The 20,875-nt window shown below is 45.9% G+C and overlaps 6 protein-coding genes across 6 annotated transcripts; 2 read left to right on the forward strand and 4 right to left on the reverse strand.

Annotated features, from left to right (window-relative positions):
* Nucleotides 1–292: 292 nt before the first annotated feature.
* BGW36DRAFT_350085 (putative cytochrome P450 benzoate 4-monooxygenase) lies at nucleotides 293–2,601 on the reverse strand. The gene is made up of 3 exons (XM_046213311.1): nucleotides 2,146–2,601; nucleotides 1,284–2,090; nucleotides 293–1,227 (listed from the first exon to the last, which is right to left on the reverse strand). The coding sequence occupies exons 1-3, from the start codon at nucleotides 2,448–2,450 to the stop codon at nucleotides 786–788; spliced, it is 1,554 nt and encodes a 517-aa protein (XP_046066817.1). The 5' UTR covers nucleotides 2,451–2,601; the 3' UTR covers nucleotides 293–785.
* Nucleotides 2,602–2,830: 229 nt separating this feature from the next.
* On the reverse strand, nucleotides 2,831–5,280 carry BGW36DRAFT_364190 (DNA repair metallo-beta-lactamase-domain-containing protein; the record flags this gene model as incomplete). The annotated part of the gene is made up of 2 exons (XM_046214532.1): nucleotides 2,831–4,405; nucleotides 4,456–5,280. 2 exons carry the CDS (start codon nucleotides 5,278–5,280, stop codon nucleotides 2,831–2,833), a joined length of 2,400 nt encoding a protein of 799 aa, XP_046066818.1.
* A 154-nt stretch (nucleotides 5,281–5,434) lies between these two features.
* BGW36DRAFT_58129 (nucleotide-diphospho-sugar transferase) lies at nucleotides 5,435–6,989 on the reverse strand. Its single transcript, XM_046222441.1, has one exon. It carries the CDS (start codon nucleotides 6,792–6,794, stop codon nucleotides 5,673–5,675), a length of 1,122 nt encoding a protein of 373 aa, XP_046066819.1. The 5' UTR covers nucleotides 6,795–6,989; the 3' UTR covers nucleotides 5,435–5,672.
* A 2,325-nt stretch (nucleotides 6,990–9,314) lies between these two features.
* BGW36DRAFT_389083 (NACHT domain protein) lies at nucleotides 9,315–13,071 on the reverse strand. Its single transcript, XM_046217295.1, has 7 exons — nucleotides 12,683–13,071; nucleotides 12,395–12,587; nucleotides 11,322–12,338; nucleotides 11,160–11,271; nucleotides 10,855–11,109; nucleotides 10,351–10,799; nucleotides 9,315–10,277 (listed from the first exon to the last, which is right to left on the reverse strand). Exons 1-7 carry the CDS (start codon nucleotides 12,986–12,988, stop codon nucleotides 9,385–9,387), a joined length of 3,225 nt encoding a protein of 1,074 aa, XP_046066820.1. The 5' UTR covers nucleotides 12,989–13,071; the 3' UTR covers nucleotides 9,315–9,384.
* A 273-nt stretch (nucleotides 13,072–13,344) lies between these two features.
* Nucleotides 13,345–17,610, forward strand: BGW36DRAFT_420143 (SNF2 family N-terminal domain-containing protein). Its single transcript, XM_046219488.1, has 12 exons — nucleotides 13,345–14,271; nucleotides 14,333–14,910; nucleotides 14,960–15,067; nucleotides 15,143–15,360; nucleotides 15,412–15,442; nucleotides 15,496–15,689; nucleotides 15,746–16,676; nucleotides 16,736–16,921; nucleotides 16,971–17,018; nucleotides 17,075–17,177; nucleotides 17,243–17,341; nucleotides 17,405–17,610. Exons 1-12 carry the CDS (start codon nucleotides 13,528–13,530, stop codon nucleotides 17,423–17,425), a joined length of 3,261 nt encoding a protein of 1,086 aa, XP_046066821.1. The 5' UTR covers nucleotides 13,345–13,527; the 3' UTR covers nucleotides 17,426–17,610.
* Nucleotides 17,611–17,932: 322 nt separating this feature from the next.
* On the forward strand, nucleotides 17,933–20,835 carry BGW36DRAFT_364194 (fungal-specific transcription factor domain-containing protein; the record flags this gene model as incomplete). Its single annotated transcript, XM_046214533.1, has 7 exons — nucleotides 17,933–18,089; nucleotides 18,278–18,879; nucleotides 18,944–19,146; nucleotides 19,207–19,227; nucleotides 19,286–19,660; nucleotides 19,725–20,044; nucleotides 20,114–20,835. The coding sequence occupies 7 exons, from the start codon at nucleotides 17,933–17,935 to the stop codon at nucleotides 20,833–20,835; spliced, it is 2,400 nt and encodes a 799-aa protein (XP_046066822.1).
* Nucleotides 20,836–20,875: the final 40 nt, after the last annotated feature.

Here is a 20,875-nt window from a genome sequence, read left to right on the forward strand (position 1 = left end):
GCAGACATATATACTTGTACATCATTCCATCCTACATTACACTAATTTAAAACCTATTCAATCGATAGATAAAGATCGAGCCAATTCATCTCAACAGACACTAGATGAGAATCGCAGAGATAAATTACCAGCGCGAATCTCCTCCGTTTTCAATACTACAATACATCCATCCACCCCATCTTTCCACCCTTATTTAGCCGGATTACCATACCAAAACGCCCGGTATTTTAATATAACCCACCCACTCGCTTTTTCTTCCCTTGTTTTTTTTTCTTCTTCTTTTCCATCAATAATCAAAATCTTGCCATATGGTTTCCCAGCGACGTATTCAATCCGAATACCACCGAGGATTACTCTCCAACCTCGCGCTGGGCAGATAAATAAGGCATATAACAAATTTATTTCCATGTTATCTTGAACAACGAGAGTCTAGAGAAATTTCGCGCGTTTTCTCTGGCGTAGATGGATGTCCACATTTTTTGCAACTCAAGGTCCAACTGGTTCGTCGAAGTAGGTTATTGATACTTTTTCATGGATAGTTCCTGGGTATTACGAATTATTATTCAATAGATTAGGTCTATTAGCTGGACGTGGATGAGGTTGAAATAAGCTGGTCGGATTAACCACCAGCTGGCTACACTTTTGAGTCGCGTCATAATCATTACAGAACATAAAAACTATGTACAGGCCGTAATAATCATATTTGAACAAAACACCGCCAATCTCAATTTTGACGAAGTATACTCGAACTCCGACTAAATAAGAGAGGGGATAAAAAGGTGAAATTATGCATGCTGTCTCCGCTTCACGCCGACATTCAACCCCAATGGCTTCCTCAAGAACCCCTCACGCGTCTCCATCGCATGCTTTTGTTCAATCACAAACTCAAAGTTCCGGAACACCGTGCCCACGATATTGGTTAACTCCATCTCTGCCACATTCCTACCCACACATGACCTAGGACCGGTGGAAAACGGGATGAAAGCGGCCTTTTGACGGGTGGTTAACCGTTCGGGAGCCCAACGCTCGGGGACAAAGGCTTCGACGTCCGGTCCCCAGATTTCCGCGGAGTGGTGGATTGTGTAGGCCGGTACGGAGATGATGTCGCCGGGTTTGAAGGTGTGTCCGCAGATCTCGATCGGGGAGCCGCTGAATGGGATTTGACGGGGCAGACCAAGAGAGGAGGTGCTGTGGATGCGCATTGTTTCCTGGAGAACGTATTGGATGCTGTGATTGTCAGCATCGTTCTTGATTTTTTTTTTTTTCAAGTAAGGGAGACTTACTAAGGAATGTCCTTGAGCATGGCGTGCGTCGGCACATCTATCCCAGCCGGTACAGCATCATCAATAGCCTTCTGTAGCTTCTGCACGACACCCGGGGTCCGAAGCACCCAGTACAGCATGGCGCAGGAGGTGTTCGAAGTGGTGTCGCTGCCGGCAATGAGCTGGGTGAGTGCTTCCGCAGTGAGCTCTTCGCGGCCCATGGTTGCGCCTGTCTCGTCTTTACCCTCCATCAATCGAGCAAGCAAGTCCACACGAGTGTTGTTCTCCAGAGCTTCAGGCTTTAGACGCTCATTGACGCGTGCAATGGCAATACCTGCCAGATTGCTAACAGCCTCGAGACCTTTACTGAAGAAGGAGTCTGGGAGATACGATGCATATGGCTTCAACCACGGCAAGCAGCCCAGTGTCGCCGACACCTCGCCTCGACGATTGAGCACCTCGATGGCCGGCGCATACGTAGGTGGGGAGTCCGGGGTCTTGCGCACCTCTGCAAAGTCCTTTCCCTTGGCCAGCATGCCAAACGGAGCACCGAAGGCCAGGTCACCGATGATGTCAAACGCGAGATAATTGAACCAGTTCAAGGCGTCGATCGATGCATAGCCGGTCCGCGGGTCCGTCTGGTTCTGGCAGATGGTGTTGAGTTGCTTCACGAAGAGCTCGATATTGGAGTGGATGTACTGCTCGAATTGGCCGATCGACTTGGCGCTGAAGGTGTGCGAGACGGTCTTGCGTTTGCGGGTGTGCTCGTTGCGGTCTCGAGTGTTGAACAGGCCACGGCGGATGGAGACGAAGGCATCGTAGTATTCACTGCCGGGCTGTTAGCAGGAGCATGGTATTATGAAATGAAAAGAGTGAGGAATACGTTTTCAAGAACCCATTGCCATGGCCATAAATGACCTGGATGGCGGCATCGTCGGCGACACTGACATGGTTTGGCTGGATACGCACGAGCTTGCCGTACTTCTGGTGGGCGTGGTGCACGGCGGTAAAGCGGCGCCCGCGGCGGCACTGGTAGAACAGCCACAGATTGGTGAAGGCCGCAGGGAAGGGCGAGGGGATGGCGAACAGGTGCGCCTGCGAGAGATAGGGTAGCACGAAGTATGCGGCCAGCAGCACAGGGACGGCGTAAGGGGTTAGCAGGCACGACAAGAGTGTGGAGTGGGCCATGATCGGTCAGCAGTCAGTCAGAATGATGATCACAGAACATTGCAACGCAGACGGTTGCTCTCTCCTCCACGTCCATTAAATAATGGAGCAGCGCCGGCAAAGCACAATGGATAACCGCACGCGGGTCGCGCAGTCGGGAGATCGAAGAGGGCTGCAATGTGCTGCCAGGACAAAACACTTGCCGACTTTGCATCCGCGCGTGCGGGCGGCGTTTCCCCGCAGAGTTATCAGCCAATCGGCGCCGACATAATGACAGCAAGTAAGATCAACGTGATCTGCACTATTTGGAATTGTATCTATTCGCATGATATGTGCTCGATTATGTCAAGGGTATGCAGTATGTATGTACATGATGGGTGCCAAGTGAGGGCAACTTGTGTCTACCACGTATCCCCCTGCACAGTCAACAGTCCCGATTTCTTCTTCTCTGCCTCCCACCTATCGAACCACGCCTTCATCTTCTCTCGCGACTTGGCGTTGCCCACGTTGACCGTCGGGATGACTCGTCCAATGCGGAGCGCGCAGCAGAACATCGTTAGCTCGCGGAAGGAGCTGTGCTCGCTGTACGGCACCCCAAAGCACGAGGCCTGCTTGGTACTGCCACGCTGCGGTACCAGGTCCTTCACGCTGAACGACGTCTTCCAATTGTTCGAGTGCAGGACGTTGGCGACAGGCGGGTTGTCGAGAAGGCGACCGCCAGGGGCCCGGTATGTCCAACCGGTTGGGCGGAATCCGACGACGCGGGTGAAGTGGCCCTTGAAAGACTGGAGGTAGTCGGCCAGTGTCTCAGCGCGGATCTCGAAGAGAATTTGCATGTGAATTTGCGCCTCGAGGGGATCAGTAGTGAGGAAAGATGACAGTTCGGGATCCTCGAGGCAGGCGCATATACGTTGCTTTTGTGCGGGGGCGTATATTTTACATTTCAGAGCTCGTGCAATACCGAGACATATACGCTCTTTGCCAATGCTATATGTCCCGATTACCACGAGCAGCCGGCCGCTATTTGTCGGTTCTGACTTCTTGTGCTCTTCCGAATCATTTGTACCATCAAGGAAAAACTTGCTGATCCCACCTGTACCTTGTCCGATTTTATGAACATTAAGAGCCTTGTCCTCGTTCCCGCTCTCATCATTGAGCTGGACGCACATAGCCGCACAGGCTGAAATCACTGCATCTTGACCGGGAAAGGCATACTTTGGATTCAGGTAAGTGGTGTCTAAATAGCACACATCGATTCGTTGCTGTCGAGACTTGCCCGAAACTTGATCCACAACATCTGGTCGTAGTAAAGGATGCTGGACATGGGCTGGACAAGCGCGAAAATCACCACAATGCAAAATCCGATGAACTCGGCCACTATCCATGACCTTTTCAAACAAGAAAAGAGAGCTCCCAGGACAATGATTGGCTGTAATCATCGTAACATATACCCTTTTAGTCCCGGGGACTTCCGTCTTCTTTTCGTATTCAAGATCAACGATATATTTGGGATCGACCTTGATTTGTTGTCGCACAAGGTTACCTGTCACTTTACTGCAATATATGGGACCGTGCCGCCAGGAACTTGTAAGCCCCCCATAGTGGTCACTATGGAAATGACTCAAAAAATACGCCTCGCATCCTTCGACTGCCCCATATCGGAAGGCATCGACTGTAATAGAAAATCCGGGAAGAATCTTATAGAACGGACACGTTCGTTCATACGCTTGTTTTCCTCGGGAAGTGACTTCGTTCGCGGCCGCCGCTGCCCAAGCCGAGTCCTCTGCATTGCTGGCCATGAGCTTTGTAAAAGCAGAAGCAACCCCCGTAGCAGCAGCAGCAAATGGATTTCGCTGTGCGGGTTTTGGAATGGCCGCTTTCTCCAGACGAGTCAAGCCAGCTGTTGCAGGCTTACTTTTCTCTGGAAGTGGTTGGGGGTTGCCATCTAGACATGCATTGACATGCACAGACGCTTCCTAGTTAAATTAACCTCTGAACAGAGCAAATAATAATATATGTCACTTACCGAGTCAGACTGCCCCGCCAGACTCGCCTGGCAGATTGGACAGGCCGGGTCGTCGTCTGGCTTTTCGCTGTTGTCGTCCACAATACTATCTTCCAGCTCCCCCTCTGTCCAAGGCCGTTCCATAAAATCCTCACACTCTAGTTCATCGTCTTCTATATCTTCAAAGTCATCGGCCACTGCCCCTGGTTCAACGTTGCTTGTGTTTTCTCTTACCAATGGCGGAGGTTCGCGAGTTGTGATTGTTTCTGTAGCACGTTTGACCGATCGAGTATCTTCAGGTTGAGGAATGTTGGAACATTCATTCTCTATATCGTCTTCGCTATCAGATTCGTCGATGAAAGGGCCTTTATATTCTTTTTCTTTCCTCGGTGGTGAACTGTCAAACTTCCGTCTTTTTAACGACCCCCCACTCTCATTGAATCTAGAGACGTCATTCTCCTTCTGGCTATCAGAACTACCCAATCGATCCTCGTTGGATAATTTGGGCTTCTCTGGTGAGGCCTGCTTGGTATTTGACCGCCAGTTTTCTCTAATATCTACCAGATTCTTGTATGGGCGCCGTTTGTCCTCGACAAATAATTCTTCAAATGGGGCATCTTCGCTCGATGTCGATCTGGTTGCAGTGTTTTCTCCATTACTGTTCGATCGCGGTACTTTGACTCCGAATTGTGTTATACGTGCCTGTGTTGACCGAGGGCCGTCCGTCTTCTGAAAGAAACTTAGAATACTCGTGTTCTTCTTGGCAGAGGACCCTTGTTTGTTGGCGGGTGTAGTCCTCTTCGCGGCCGGCGTCGTTGTCGTTTTCTTCAGGCTGGGGCCAGCCATTGGAGGCCACCCCGATATGTTTGTACAGAAAGAGAGTGGTTAGAATAGATGATTACCATCGATACTGACAATCATCGAGGGCCGGGAGTGATTGTCATCGCATCTTGCGGCGGGCAAAATTTGATGCAGTATTCCTGGTTGGTGGCAACGCGAGGGTCGTTGGTTTGTTGGCTCGCGACGCGCGGTCACGTGCGCGCGGAACCGGTTATATCATTCTGTGCGGCAGCCAATGAGAAGGATTGTGCTCCTTTTCTATATCCTCGTCGACAAAAATGTGGTTATTTCATCATCGCATTATCGCAAATATGCCTGGTACAAATCTATATAATATACACAAGAAAATGCAAGATAGAATATATACATCTGTATACAAATCCGACATGACAGAAAAATCACCTTGAGGCGCTCTGTTCGACCTTCCTCGGCCATGTTGCAACCTCTCTCTCACGATAAAATTTGTTCATCTCATTCATCTCAATTTTAATCCTTTCTCTGACGACCGGGTCAGTGGTGGGATGCCACCATTTATGATGAATTGACCTCAGCCCGTTATGATAAGCAGCTTCATCAACCCCTTTCTCATTCCACATCGACCCCAGACTCGTCCACGGCATTTGGCCATCCGTACGATGCGCATTATTCAATAGATTCTGCTCTGGATATGACGGATCAAACCGGCCTGGTATGTCGAGAAGGGAAATATAGTAATTAAAGAGTGTTTGTGATGGCGCACAGACGAAGAAGCCCGCATTCATATAATTGTCTCGTGCATAGAACTCGTTACCAGGATCTAGCTGCAGAGCCCATTCTGCCCAGGAATCATGCGTCCCGGCAAGCATATACGTATCTGGAAGCGGAATTTCGTTTTCTTCATCATCTTCTACTTCCTCTGGACTGATGGTTCTATTCTTCGGTAGTTCTGAATACGGCAGTGTTGTCTGAACCGCGGTCGCCGGGTCCGTGAAGATATGGTCAATGGGACGGAAGATAATCGAGTCGGCGTCGAGAAACATGATTTTTTCATATTCGACGAGTCGCCACAGGTTCAGCTTCGTGAGGACATCGTTCCATCGCTCCCATTGGGGATGAATCCAGTCACGGCCGAGGGCTTGTACGGGGATGACAGTGGCTCCGTCGTGGGCGAGGATGTCGTAGTATCTCTGAGGGACATCCGAGGTCACTAAAACGAGGAGTGGGATGCGGTCATCGGTGTTATTCCCGCGTGTTCGCGGGTTGTGGAGGAGTTGATAGTTGAGGAATCGGACGGCGCGAAGATATGGTCCCTGAACATCTGGGAATTCGGCGTCGCCGTCGGCAGTGAGGATTGTGGCATACGCGTATTTTGATCGGGGAAGAGGCTTTGGTGATGATATTAACGATTGTGCGGATGAGTATGTTGGAATTATTCTCTTGGCTGATACTGAAAATAAGGTCCATATTAAAACAACCAAGATGAAGAATAGAAGAACAGCTTGTTTGGAAAGCGATGAGTTCCATGCCTTGTAGGCCGGCATGTTTAACGATTGGACGCCAGTTTGGCACAGATTCACAAAATACAAATGGATCCAGTGAGTACTGGTATACTACACGAACGATATTAGCACAGCCCACACCACTCCGTACATTTATGTTCATATATAAGCTGATCAATTTGACTAATGTGATCTAGTTCCGCGTAAACTCTGCAAGAGAGTGGACCTTGTAACCAACAAGTATTGGTGCTACGGGCCAACAATCCTGTAGCGTTAGTCACTGTCCCCTAACTCTGTGTCGGGGGCTGAAATGGGATAAGCTTGGATCAGTACCAGGCAGCTATATTCCAAAAAAATATCAAAAAAAGTCAAACTTTGGGCTCGCAACAAATTAGGAATATATGTAAATTCAATTGGATTAGAGATACAAGTCCTAATTACAAAGACCTCATCTATCTAGATCTATTTAGATGCGAATTTACATTATACTTTGTCATCAAGAGTAATTTATTCAAAATTAGTGACTTATATATTATTCCTTGGTATTCACTATTTCTAAAGATTTTAAGCCCCCTCCAAAGGTAAGAAGATTGCCTTATTTTCAGTACATTCCCCCAGAAGCAAGTAGGTGATTAAAATTATTATTTTCATAATAAATACTCTATCTTATTTAATCTTTTATTTTTTTGTATTTATATCAGTTTTCTAAGTCCTGGCATGTTACGGTTCAGATTCTGCCCAGTCTTATATGGGTTTCCATACTGTAGAGGATCAATGGTCGAGAATGCTACATCAGATGGGTTTTGTACTGTATACAGATGATTGAATAGGAGCGGATTTAAGAGGTTTGAAACAGAAAAGAGAAAAGAGATATTATAAATCACCACTCGACATATCGCGTGACAACAAGCGCTCCGACTTCCCCTGTAGTCTTCTGTTCCCATGCTCTCAAGCACCCAGCACCATCATATTTCTCTAGATGTGCAAAGAACCGCCCTCCCAAACGCTTCAAAATCTCACATCTCTCATCCATATTCCTTGCCAAGAGCACTTGCCCAGCCGTAGTCGGTATGTTGGGATCAGACCCTGAAGGCCCCAGGACAGGGTTATTGAATTCAGCTATCCACAGTCCACTACCGTGGCTGGGCCATCCCACCTTCACCTAGCGCTTCTACGTCTTAGTTGCCGGCACGCACTCTATCATGTCGCTCGTTATCTTCAAAGCCATAGATAACCTCAGCAGGGACGTCATACCGCTCTTTGCTATCATACCACCCTGCCCCGAGCAGCAAGAGGCGTCTACAGACCTCATCCTCGGCATCTTAAACCCGCTCGCGTTTCATGGGAGGATTCACGGTGTCAATCTACTGGTGCTGCGTCATCGAAGGCCATGACCTGGCCGCGAGATGGCCACCACCAGATGCATACATGGTCAGGTTGTATACCAGTGCGTTTAATGGGAAATTCGGGCGCTCTCTGGCCGCTGAAGGCGATAATGCACCTACCCGGGTGCATCTTATCTGTTGGTTTAGTGCGCATTGGGACTAGTGTCGTTAGTTTGAAGATGAGGATGGATTTTCAGTCTTGTGGAGTTGACGGTTGGACAGCAAACACATATAATCCTTCAGAATAGTTGTACAGCACAGCAAGCCTCCGAAGTTATAGATAAGTTGGGTCTGGGGTCTGGCAGGATGGCTGGGTCTGGCTTGCCGTTTGTGTAGTTTACAACAAAGGTTCGAGAGAGCTAGTATGGCCTGAAAGATACATATTCACATAATTCTAGAATAAAATTACGTACGGCTTCACATGTGGACAGCGGCGGATCCTGGTGTGTGCGTCTCGAGAGGGCTTGACGCCATTTCCCTCCCTTCGGTCAGGTGGGAGGGCTCTAGCATTATTGCTTTTACTTTGGACCAACTTGAAAGCTAGCGACTTGTATATCCACTATGCAATTTCGGACGATATTGATTCTGCGCCAAAGAATGAGAAATATAGAATGGAGTGCAAACGGTTCGTTTCATGACACACAAAGACGCTGTTAAGTAAGTGAATACAGGGTCTTGATCGTAGGAAAGCTGACACTCAGTTTAATACCAAAGAATAATATCATCACAACCTCATCTGTCAGTCATGATGCAGGGTACCTTTTGTATATATTCAATATTAAGATATTAAAAACTTGCGCTTTAAGATAATATCTATAATAAAAATAGACTCATGGATATTAAGAATTTTCAAGATTTATTTACGCCTCTGTTGCAGAATTATTGGAGGTGGGGGTAGCCTTAGGAACAATATATAATTGATGTAGAAATGTTATTTGGCGGTATCCAGAACTCTGCAACTGCTGGTAATACCTGGCCGTGAAGTAATACCTGGCCGTGAAGTAATACCTGGCCGTGAAGTAATACCTGGCCGTGAACTGTTCTCAGATGAATATCCAAGTTATCAGGTCTATCATACCGTTTTGTATCTATATGACATAAACCACAGCGCCACGACCATAATAAGGTACATGGCGCGCTTGATGTCAATGACCTCAGCCTTTCTTCCACCTCAGACCAGATACCAGAAGTGAATGGAAGGCCGTAGTCCCCAGTTAGAGATGCCCATTGGCGAAACCCGTTGCAACTCACGGAAACAGTGATGTATTTAGGGGCGACGAGAGCCAATCTCTCGTAATCATATCTAGGGAATTTGCCTCAATGTAGGAACTTAACGATGCTGGGTTAGGTGGTTTCAAAAGCCCGCCATTGTGAGGAGATGGCGGAGTAGACATTCCTGGACGCCTGGTCACGGTGTGTTCCATCTCATTATGGAAGCTGCCCCCTTGTGTAACATAATTTTTGTCTTGAGTTGTATATGGTGGGTGGGGAAATACTTTTGGTATCGTACTTTTGTCTATTGAAATGTGTTGATCGGCGGGCAAACTAGATTCAATATTTGGAATATTAATCAAGTCCCATATATTCGAAATCGAAGGCCTAACAGATGTAGTGCCCAGGTAGCTACCCCGGTCATCATATAGATCATTGTGAAGGTCAGATTTCTTCTCCCTTTCTACCATGGAAGCATCCTTTTCATTAGGCGGTGCATCTTGCCCGTATTTCCTCGAAACTTCACCGTGATCAGATGTTGTCTGCTGGCTGGCTAGAGTATCCGCTTTGCGTATTCTTTGTCTGCCACTTGCGCTATTATGGCAATTGACCTCGTGATTCTTCAACGCCCGTGCAGATCGAAATGAGGGGTATTGGCAGCCAGGGAAGGAACATTTGATACATGGTGCATGAGTAGCCTCATGTTTCAGCTGCGATTCCTTATTTTCAAACCCCACCGTGGCTCGAGGACAAGAGGGTAAACGACAGGTAAATGCGCTTATGCTATGTTCTTGCTGAAAATGCTCTAGCTCCTCCGTTGTTATCGCAGGAAAGTTGCGTAGAACGAGGAGAGCTCGAATAGTTGCTTGATAGTTCTTCAAGGCGTCTCCAAGTTCCTGAATCGGTTGCAGTTCAGCCGATAAATACTCTAGAAGCTGGAGTCAGCAGAACTGGACTTCTAAGTGGAAGTTTTAGATGAGAACAAAAGAACAAGCTGGTACCTTCTTGGTCAGTCATACTACCTAAGGTCTTCCGAGCTCGTGCTTGCAACGTAATTTTCGCATTCTTATATAATGCTGGATACTCTTTAATTAAATCAAGGAGTTCCCCTGAAGATGTGAACTGGCTCTCTTTACTTGTAGCATAAGATGAGATGTCCAAGCTTGCTAATTTATTGGAAAGCCTTTCCAACGTCGCTAGTAGATCAGAGTGCCGTATTTGCGGATCTGTTGATGAAAGAGCCTCTAAGACATAATCAATCCAATATTCGTTGGCATAGACATGAAAGCCGTGTAGGCCTTTCAATACTCTAGTGTTACGGTCGTAGTCCGAAAAGCCTGGATTGAAAACATTCAACCCTGACTCAAGGCAAGTAGCAGATGCGAGGCCGTGTTTATAGATTGCTTTATCTCGGACAATAGGCAACTTGCTATCGGACATTTCCAGATAACTAAATATCCCATGAGAACGTTGAAATCTCCACGTATGTTTCGGAATAAACCTACTCTTTGACAGAAACATGTATAAAAGCGAGAGTCGAGTCAAGACGCTCCTCAATAAGCGGTACAGCCATATCGAAAATGTAGTGGGGAACAGGGTCATTCGCCATGGGATCACGAGCATCAAAGGACAGCGCTGATCTTAACTCGAATTTACGAAGGGGTCGCTTGGCAAATGCTATCCATCCGAATATGCTCCTCATTCGATCGACAGATCGGCTATCAAAGTTGGTCATCATTTGAACTAACACCCGCTCGTAGCTGCAGGTAAATTTAGTTAGGTTCATCAAGAGGTAGACTAATAAACATACAACTCAGCCAGTTTGCGGGGTAGGGTCTCAATTGCATCCCAAATTTCTCGATTGTTATAGAACATGTTGTGTGTGAGATAGTCAAGGACCAGACGAGCCCAAAGAAACATACCTTGGAATAATATCAGCATAATATTAGACTTGTTTCACTGGAATACATACCATCCGCTCGTCTGGCTATACTTTGTCCGATATCTGCGAAGTCAGCGTCCTGAAGCCCAAGCTGGGAAAGACGATGAGTCTGTGCCTTTAATCTCTGTTCGGCGTAGGCACAGATTCCGAGTTCTAGACTATCCTTCTCATCACTTAGTGAAATGGTTGGTTTCTTTCTAAGCGCTCTATTGAGAAGTTGAGAACTTCTAGAAGAGAAAAGAACCTTGAGGGTTCCGCTACGTAATGGGCTAGCCTTCAGTATTCGATTCATCACATTGATGATGCGGTTTTGTTTCTCTGAGTCCACCTCATCCAGTCCATCGACAAGCATGTGTAACGTATGCTGGTGACCACGATCCTCTAGCCAGGCGGTTATAGCTGTTTGTAGAAGCTGCTCTAGAAGTAAAATACTAGTTTGTTTCCGTTCAACCACATATACTCCGTATATATGCGCAACCGCATCGCTATTCGCAAGAAGCATTTGAAAAAGTAAGGATTTGAGAATCTCATCGTACTGGATCGACGATGCATACGAATACGTGCAAAAGTGAGACACGACAAAGGACGTAGGAGAACTGTTCAAAAACTTAATTAACTGTCCAACAATGACAGTCTTTCCAGTTCCAGGGTTGCCCTGGAGCCAAATAAAAGGCACGTCTGACTGGTCGTTCCGAAGCCACGTCGATATTTTGGAATTTTTCGTAACCCACGAACACGTCCCAGGATGTTTTGATCCTTCAGTTGATGCTCGGTCGAAGATGAGTGATTGGTCCGTCTCATTTTTCTTTAACCATCTGCAAATAGCCTCGAGTTGTCTAGCAGTCTGTTCTTCCTCCTCATGCTTGACTTTAGCTAGGTTTTCTTGCCTCCATTCCTCTAAAGCCTTTCTCATGTTTCTTGCCTCGAAAATGTTATAAGCGTTGGCTTCTTTGTCAATCTGTTGCTCGTGTCTTGCTAGGTCTTCAAGAATACTGTCAAACCTTCGTTGAAAACGACCCCAGGAAGTTAGAAAGAAGATTCTCCAACCTGTATTTGAAGAATTAGCAATTAGATGCTTTTCCTCGAGAATGTGCCCGTCCTACCGCTTCTTCGAACAAACTTGTAGGCTTCTTTGTGAAATTGCAGAATATCGACGTAAAAAACTGCAAAGGTCTGCTGGAACTCGGTATTTTGACTGAAAGTCTCACTTAGGACTTTAAATCTTGTCAAGGATTCTCCTATTCGCGAATAAGCTTTAACAATCTGCTCGAAGGCTTCCACGTAATCTGAGGAGATCTAGATACGAATGAAATTCATGTGAGCGAGGCAAAAATTGGAGACACATTAATATGTGCTATAATTGAAAGTATCAAGTAGCGTAGCACACTTACCTTCAATATCAATTTGATCGGAGCCCAGATCCATGGTAGGTAAGGTGTTCCATTGCAGAGAACTTCAATAGTTTTTGCGTAGTGGCCTAATCCAGAGAATAGGGGCATGAGACGACGCATATTGCGCAAGGACTGCCTTGCTGCGAGCTGATTCTCGATCTCTAGTGCCGCATTCTGCACGCTCTGCAGAGTAGTTGTTTCGAAATCTCCCGAGTCAGCTGGTGACACGGCTTTGTTTAGATCCTCAAACGCTTCTCGAACCATTCGTTGAGCAGCAGCCAATGCGGGATCCCTTCTTAATGGCATACTTGATAATGATCGAGTGGATTCCAACGTTCACACAAGCAGGTATTGTTTCGACCGTAGGACTTTCAAGATTTTTCAAGTCGATATAGGCGACGTGAAAGAATTATTTGGCATCACTGTGAGTGAAATTTAAGTGACAATGGAGGAGATTTGAGGCTATGCTAGCGTATTCCGGCTTAGCCTTGTGCAGATACATCATCCATCCCTGTAGCTGCTGCAATTATGAGCCAATCCTGAACCATGAAAGACCAGCTACGCCTCACCAGCCGCGGAGTGTCAGCCTTGCGAGTTTAGACCATAAAAAAGCCATTTTTCTTTTCTTTTTTCTTTTTTCTTTTTGTCTTTTCTTTTTGGAAAATTACCATAACTTTTTCTCGCTGCCTGTAGAGGAGCCGCTTATTTTGCTATCGTGACTTTAACTATTATCACGAGCAAGGAACAATGCGACAACTTCCTATGATAGTTTATCGCCACACCCAGTCAATTGTCTCTAAATTGATGAAATTCTAGTAGAGACAGCACATACTTCCTGTCAGAATATGGAGTTTGGTCTACCTCAGGCCCCCAATAAACGGCGGTGTTTGGACGTTTCGGTCGCATCACTACTGAACCCAACATCCATCGTGGCGTCGGAACATGCAGGTCGAATCATCGTAGAAGATGAGAAGCAAAACAATGAAGAGACCGAACATTATTCGATTTCATTCAATTTATATCCGGCTGATACAGTCGGGAATATTGAACATATACCTCCTACCGGATTTCTTAATGGTGTTCAAGGCTCCAGTCAGCGGACTGGTGCGGTCCATGGTTTCCATCCAATCCAGCAAAGTTTACACTATCACAATCAGCATTACCTTTCTACATCGTTTCCCCAAAATAATTTCGAGGAGACTTCAACCAATAAGATGCTTGGTGAACTTCCTACTGGCTTTGAGAACCACACGTCAGCTACTGTGAATCAAAACCATCGACCTGAAGCTGTCCAAGGAGAAGCAATTGCATTTGCAAACTGCGATCTGCATTATAAAGCCTACAATCAGCAAGAGTTTGAAGAGCCTCCTGCTTTAGTGGATGATTCTCTTTCCCACCAGCATCAGGCCTCATCAATGTTCGCTTTCAACCCGGTCGCGATAGAGGTCACAAGCAAAGCTTCGTTATTATCTCTGTCCCGAACTATAGCAGAGATTCCAGTCCCAGTTCCAAATTCCATTGATAAAGAACATCATATACATGTCGGAGAAACTGCCAAAAATAAAAAGACTACTGTTTGTTTTGGTATGGTTAGTTTATCAACATTCCGAAAAAGATAACATGGGACGTGCTCACGCTCAACAAACACAGTTTGCAGGAATCACTGGAGAGTTTGAGGTCTCTCTTGCACATAATGACAGGCCATTCTCTTCTCCCGTTCCTATACGTCTGGAAACAGCCGACAGTTTTACGTGCCCTTCCATTGGTAGATTACAAGGAACCGTCTCAACGCAGCACAGACAATTATTGCAAGCGATATTGGACGAATCATCCATCCGAATCCAGGCCACTTGCACTTGGGATGAAAAAAACATGGATGCACAAAGTCTCAGCAGTGTTATACCTAGACTAATTTCTTGTATACTTTCTTTTACTCTCTATGGGCCAATGGAACTATGTGAAGAATTAGGAACATTCTTTCAGGATTACGAAATTTATCTACAGGATCCTTTAAATTGCGATTTAAACGTGACATACTGTAATCCGCATCGCCTTTCATCGACGGACATAGAGACATGTCCGATGACTTTTAGGTTGCAAACTGATATCCTTGAGGCTTTTGACGTGCGAGCTATTCCCCATCAATCAGAGCTTCTTGACATTATGGATCGACAAGAAGATCTCCCTGAAGCTTCGCAGCCTTCAATAATACATGCCCAACTTGAAAGGTAAGCACAAATAAAGCACTAGGCTAATTATCGCTAACTTGATTTGAAGACACCAGAAACAAGCACTGAGCTTCATGCTACGGCGAGAACAAGGATGGGCTTTTGGTTCAAGTAGTGGAGACCTCTGGGGCTGGAAGAGGACTGGCCAGGGTCGATTGTATGCCATATTCACTTTACTCATGCAACCGATCAAAATCCTTTTTGCAGCTCTAACATTAGGGGAAAATATTAGATTTCTCAATATGATCTCAGGCGATCATCAGCGCGAAGAGCCCAAGCAATTCTTTGGGGGTATAATTGCGGATCCCATGGGCCTTGGGAAAACTTTGACCATGATTGCTCTTGTTGCTTCGGATTTGCAAATACACAACGTAGGGAATGCAACTCTTGATAAAAGGACTTACAATTTTGGAACTAATAAGACAACGCTGATTGTTGTGCCACCCGCCCGTAAGTTTCAATTCTCCCTCGAGCGGGCATAGTCTCTAATGTGTCTGTTAGTTCTAGATACCTGGGAGGAGCAACTATCTCAGTAAGTAGTACTCAAAGCCCTGCTACCTACATGGCTGATTTTTAATAAACTAGACATGTTGTGCCAGGTGGTCTAGCTTGGTATCGACACCATGGCAAGGCACGCTTAGTAGATGTCTTTGAGCTAGAGAAGCTTAACATAATCTTGACTACTTACCATACAATATCTACCGAATGGAAGAATTCTAGCAAGTCAGACTCGTCCATCTTGTTCTCTACTCAATGGAAGCGCTTGATTCTCGACGAAGGCAAGTCTAGACTCGATATTTCTCTCCTACATTGATAATATACTTACTTCGGATAGCACACTTTATTCGCAACAGCAACTCACAAATGGCAAAAGCCGTTTGCTCTATTCGTGCATCCAGGCGATGGGCAGTGACGGGCACCCCAATTCAAAATAGACTTGGAGACCTGGCTGCACTTTTAAAATTCCTTGACGTCTATCCATATTGCGATGCCAAACATTTCGATGCGGATATTACCCATTTATGGAAAACGGGTGAATCGGAAAAGGCAATGGAGAGGCTTAAAAGATTATCCAGATGTCTTATTCTCAGGAGACCCAAGACCACAATTAACCTCCCCACAAGAACAGATCTCCGATGTTTGGTAAATTTCACAACTGATGAGAGGGAATTGTATGAAAAGATCAAAAGCAAGGCAATCGCCCATTTTGTCGAAGCTGTAAGGCATGAAGGAGCCGAGGGATTGCCATCCCTCGCATTTGTCAACATTATTCAGCAAATCAATGCGCTGCGCATGGTTTGCGACATGGGAATGCATTATAATTCTCGATACGACGTCAGGGCAATAGAAAACAATGACCCATCCGAAGCTACGGATTGGAGTAGTGTCGCGCAACAGACATTTAATTTCCAGTGTGAAATCGCATCCATCACTTGCCAACTGTGCAAGTCAATGCTCGATATAACGGAAAGGCTTTTTGGTGGATCGAGTAATCATCTAACAAACCCCCTTTTCTCCCAGTGCTGGCAATTTGTCTGTCCAGACTGTGTCCAGCGTTCACATGAAGATTGTGCCAAAGACTTTCTGTGCGGACATAGTCCACCTCATCCATTTGCCCCAGTGTCGTTGAACAGGGACATATTAGAGGATGGTATCCTTATGCCTGCCCAATCTACTCCGGGCAGCGACGTGATGCTCAACAGGCTTCCTTCCAAAGTAACTTCCTTATTAAGGAGACTAAAGAGCCAGCCATTTGACTCAAAAAGGTCGGTTATACTAAACGTCTAGTCAGCGAGTCAATTTGCTAAGAGGTGTATCTATCTAGTATCGTGTTCTCCACCTGGAGAATGACCTTGGACGTCGTTGAGGCGGGTCTTGACAAGGCCCAAATCCAATGCCTTCGGTACGATGGTAAAGTTCCACAGAAGGAGAGAAAAAATATCTTAGACAGATTTCGGAGGGATCCTTCCATTTCTGTTTTGCTTTTGACGCTGTCCTGTGGTGCAGTCGGGTGAGTGTCAATATCATCCTTGCAGTTTCTGGCCTAAAAGAGTATATAGTTTAACTCTAACCGAGGCGTCATATGCTTATCTCATGGAACCCCATTGGTAATTCACATCTCTCTTGTAGAAATCGGTTAATATACTAACCATGGCCTATTCAGGAACCCTACAGTCGAGGAGCAGGCACTTGCTCGAATCCACCGATTGGGCCAAAAGAATGAAGTGACAACAATCCGGTTTTATGTCAAGGACACATTTGAAGAGGTAAGTAATTTGAAGTACTATGAAAGAATTTTGAACCAGAAAAAAGGCTAATATCTCCCTCAAAGCGTGTAATGGAAGTACAAAGATCTAAAGAGGACTTGGCAGGGATTCTATTTTCATCCGATAATGGCAATATTCAATCTGGGAATAAGGCACGTTTGGAGGTAAGTTATTTGTATCTTGAACAATGTTCAAAAGAAGACTTATATATCTGATTGATTTACTAGCGTCTTTGTAGTCTCTTATAAGCCTAGCGCGGTGGGTGGAGGAGCCTCTAGGCTATACAAAAAGTCACCACCCTTTCTTATGCGCCCTAGACATTTCAGACTAGATCAACCAGATGAATGACGAGGATATTGATTCTCAATGTCTGTACTGTCAACCATCACCATGGGTGTGATTTATCAATTTCATAATTAATTTATGATCCTCTGGATTTGATGTAACTTTAATATTTGACAATTTAGCTTTTGCTCTTCCACATCCATACGCAATTTATAGTTCACTAGAAGCTTGAATGTGATTCAATCAACTAGCCGCTCCTGGCAAGTGGCCAGAATTCGCCTTCGCATTTTGACGCTAGACAGGCTCGATGGCGATTGGCGGCTTTTTTAAAATCCACCGACCAGCGCGAGCTGTGGCGTCGAGAGGATGCTACCCCGGACTTTTCTCCACATTTTCTTTCGAAAGTCAGTCTATCGTCAGTCAACGAATCCTTGGTCATTTCTGTTGGTTCAGCAAGAGACTTAGAGAAAATGGCTCAGGGTGAGAACTGCGATGAAGCCATTGGAGAAGGTACTGATCGCGACCGGCCAAATGAGCCTGAGGAGTTCCCTGCGTGCCAGTCGTGTCGAAAACGCAAGCTGAAATGCTCACGCGAAGCTCCAGCCTGTTCGCAGTGCTCTCGACTTTGTAGGTGAACACCTCCCACTAGAAGCATTCATCTGTAAGCTCATAATTATTTCAAGCATGTCCATGTATATACGATCGCAAGAAGCAGAAACCTGGTCTTCGAAGCGGGGCCGTGGAGAGTCTTAGCCAACGAATCTGTTAGTATACGCTCTATTCGCAGTGAAGATTACACAATTGATGTTCTTTAGCTATTCTAGAAGGACTTCTTCTAAATGGTGAACGTACACTAAATGGTGTGCCGAATAATGCAACTCCTGATATGGCAGGATGCGTGTATCACGCAGCCTTACTTGTAGCTAACTCCGCCAAAGCTGGAGTAGAAAACACTCAATTACAAGCAACATCTCTGGACTGTAAAAAGAGACACCTATCCGTGCAATGTACGGAAACTGCCTGCGCGACTTCTACATGCCATGCGACCAAGAAGCGGAGAAAAGAGGACTCAACCCGTACTGCAGCTGTTGAACGAGAAGTTCCTCTACCCGGACAAGATACATTGCGCAAGATAGTCAAGACATACTTTTCCATAATTCATCCGTGGTTACCATGCGTGCATCAGCCAACTTTCGAGAGACGATTAGAGAATCTTACGCCGGACGACAAGTTGCTTGTGCTTGTGCATGGTATGATTTGTGTAACTCTTAGACATATGAATATACAAGAAATCGGGATGGATGAGGCGGAAAGAGACATGCACATTCGTGTTTCACGAGATACAATGATTAAGATGGCAATATTCGATATGTCTATCGAGAGCCTGCAGGCTCTGATCATTCTTGCGTCAGATCGCGTGCGTATATTTCTCTACTTCTCAACTCTTCAATAGGCTCTGTCTTTTTATTAACGATACCCAGATGGGCTACGGAGATCTGGCTGGCGCATCGCCAATTATTGGATCACTCACACGCACCGTAGAATATCTACAATTATCAATCGAGGTGGACGAGAAATCTAAGCCACTTTTCCTTCGGCCCATTGTCTTGCTAGAAGATGCGCAAACCTGGACTGAATCTGAGGAGCGGCGACGCATTTTTTGGAATGTCTTCATTCTAGACCGGTATGTGCTACTAATATGACAACTTCTATTTGACATGTTCATATTCCTAACATATACTAGGTTATGTTCGGCAATAGCAGGGTATTGATGCACCGCTTGGATGTGTAAAAGATATATACATTAACAAAATCAAAAACAGGTGGAGCACGAGTCTTACTTCGTCTGACGTCCGCCGGCGTCTCCCCTGCGATGGCAAAATGTGGGCTCGAGGTGAAAGTGCACTAACACCATATTTTGGAATCTGGGACAAGTCAGCCGCCAAAATTGGAAATCCGATTTCCTCATATAACATGTCCGCAGCACGATCACCTTCGTCCTCGGAGTCGTCTCGGAGCCATACATCCCCAGCATCAGAATCTGTGCAAGTCGGAGCATTTGCGTATCGCATTGAGGCGACTGAGTCGTTGTGTCAAGTTACTACCTTCTTTTTACAACAGCCGGTTGATTTCTCTAATCGACAGGAGGTGAGCGGTTGGTTGATGAGGTTTAAGGAGCTAGACTTGAGACTGGTTCAGTACGTCTTGTCCGCAATCTAACACAGATAGTCAGATCCAACATACTTAGACTGATCGCTATAGCTGGAAATATCTCCTTCCCAGTAAATGGAATGACTCCAACATCTCCCGCGACGAGACAATTGTTAAGATGGATCCAAATTTGACACTGGCACATGTCACACACAATACGTCCATGATATTGTTACATCAGCATATCGCTTATCCGCCCGATCAGCTGCGTAATATTGTCCGATTGCCGAGTTCATGCAGTGCTGAGACATGCCAGCTCGCGGCGATTGAGACCTCCTCCATAGCACAAAAGTTCCTCACCCACAGCGCATCGGATATTGTCGTTGCGCAGTTTCCATTTTGTGTGTTCATTGCAGCCAGAGTTTTATTAGGTGGGTGATATTAGCCCCCTCAAAATTTATTTTTGACTTCACTGTAAGTGTGCAAGCTGACTTGGTTAGTACATTGGAAGTTCCACGCTACGCCCCTGGTAAATGAATACTTCGATCTTCTGAAGAGTCTAAAATACATGTCGCGTCGTTGGCAGGGGTATCTGCAATCCCCAAAACAAAGATCCACAGTAGTCACAACTAACGAGACGCATCAAGACTTTGATATCGCGGGTCGATATGCTGCTTTATTAGAAGCATTGCATTCAAAGTGTATCAATGAACCGGAGTTAGAGGCAAACAATCTGTTTCACGATGATATTATAACTGGTTTGGATATATCTCGGAAGCGCACACATGCATTTTCCGAACTAGTGACTGGCACTCAAGATGCCGCTGTGTCTCGAGGACAAGCAGCGAACGTGGACGAATCTGTGGCACTAGAGCACAGTTTGAGATCTTGGAAGTCTCCAGCAAAGGACAGAGGGTCTGTTCCCGAGAATGAATCTGGTTTCGTTTTAGGTGAAAGTCCATCCTTCAATAGGGTCCCTACAGGTAATATTCACGGCAATGGGTATTCCGACTCGGTCAATTCGTACCGTGTCGCACGTCCGAGTACAGCTGCACAGAACCCTATAGCGCTAGGCTTGAACGGAAACGCAAACGATGACGAGCTAACCATGATGTCGAATATGTTGCTTGATAATCAGTTTTCGCAGATGGATAGAGTAATCACGCTGAGTGAGACGGACTTTGCGTGGGATTGGACGTATGCTGTTGCGCAGAATATATGAAGAACGTATCCATTCGAAGATCCAGAGATTGTATATAATT

This window comes from Talaromyces proteolyticus (genome assembly GCF_021365285.1).
Source record: "Talaromyces proteolyticus strain PMI_201 chromosome Unknown BGW36scaffold_13, whole genome shotgun sequence".
Classification (NCBI taxonomy): Eukaryota; Fungi; Ascomycota; class Eurotiomycetes; order Eurotiales; family Trichocomaceae; genus Talaromyces; species Talaromyces proteolyticus.

Coding starts and splice junctions, on each gene's coding strand:
- BGW36DRAFT_420143 (XM_046219488.1), top strand. CDS start 13,528: ATGGAGTTTGGTCTACCTCAGGCCCCCAATAAACGGCGGTGTTTGGAC. Junction 15,443..15,495: donor TGGGAGGAGCAACTATCTCA/GTAAGTAGTACT, acceptor TTAATAAACTAG/ACATGTTGTGCCAGGTGGTC. Junction 16,677..16,735: donor CAGCCATTTGACTCAAAAAG/GTCGGTTATACT, acceptor GTATCTATCTAG/TATCGTGTTCTCCACCTGGA.
- BGW36DRAFT_389083 (XM_046217295.1), bottom strand. CDS start 12,988: ATGCCATTAAGAAGGGATCCCGCATTGGCTGCTGCTCAACGAATGGTT. Junction 12,339..12,394: donor CAAGTTTGTTCGAAGAAGCG/GTAGGACGGGCA, acceptor CTTCAAATACAG/GTTGGAGAATCTTCTTTCTA. Junction 11,272..11,321: donor TATAGCCAGACGAGCGGATG/GTATGTATTCCA, acceptor TATTATTCCAAG/GTATGTTTCTTTGGGCTCGT.
- BGW36DRAFT_350085 (XM_046213311.1), bottom strand. CDS start 2,450: ATGGCCCACTCCACACTCTTGTCGTGCCTGCTAACCCCTTACGCCGTC. Junction 2,091..2,145: donor GGCAATGGGTTCTTGAAAAC/GTATTCCTCACT, acceptor ACAGCCCGGCAG/TGAATACTACGATGCCTTCG. Junction 1,228..1,283: donor ATGCTCAAGGACATTCCTTA/GTAAGTCTCCCT, acceptor TGACAATCACAG/CATCCAATACGTTCTCCAGG.
- BGW36DRAFT_58129 (XM_046222441.1), bottom strand. CDS start 6,794: ATGCCGGCCTACAAGGCATGGAACTCATCGCTTTCCAAACAAGCTGTT.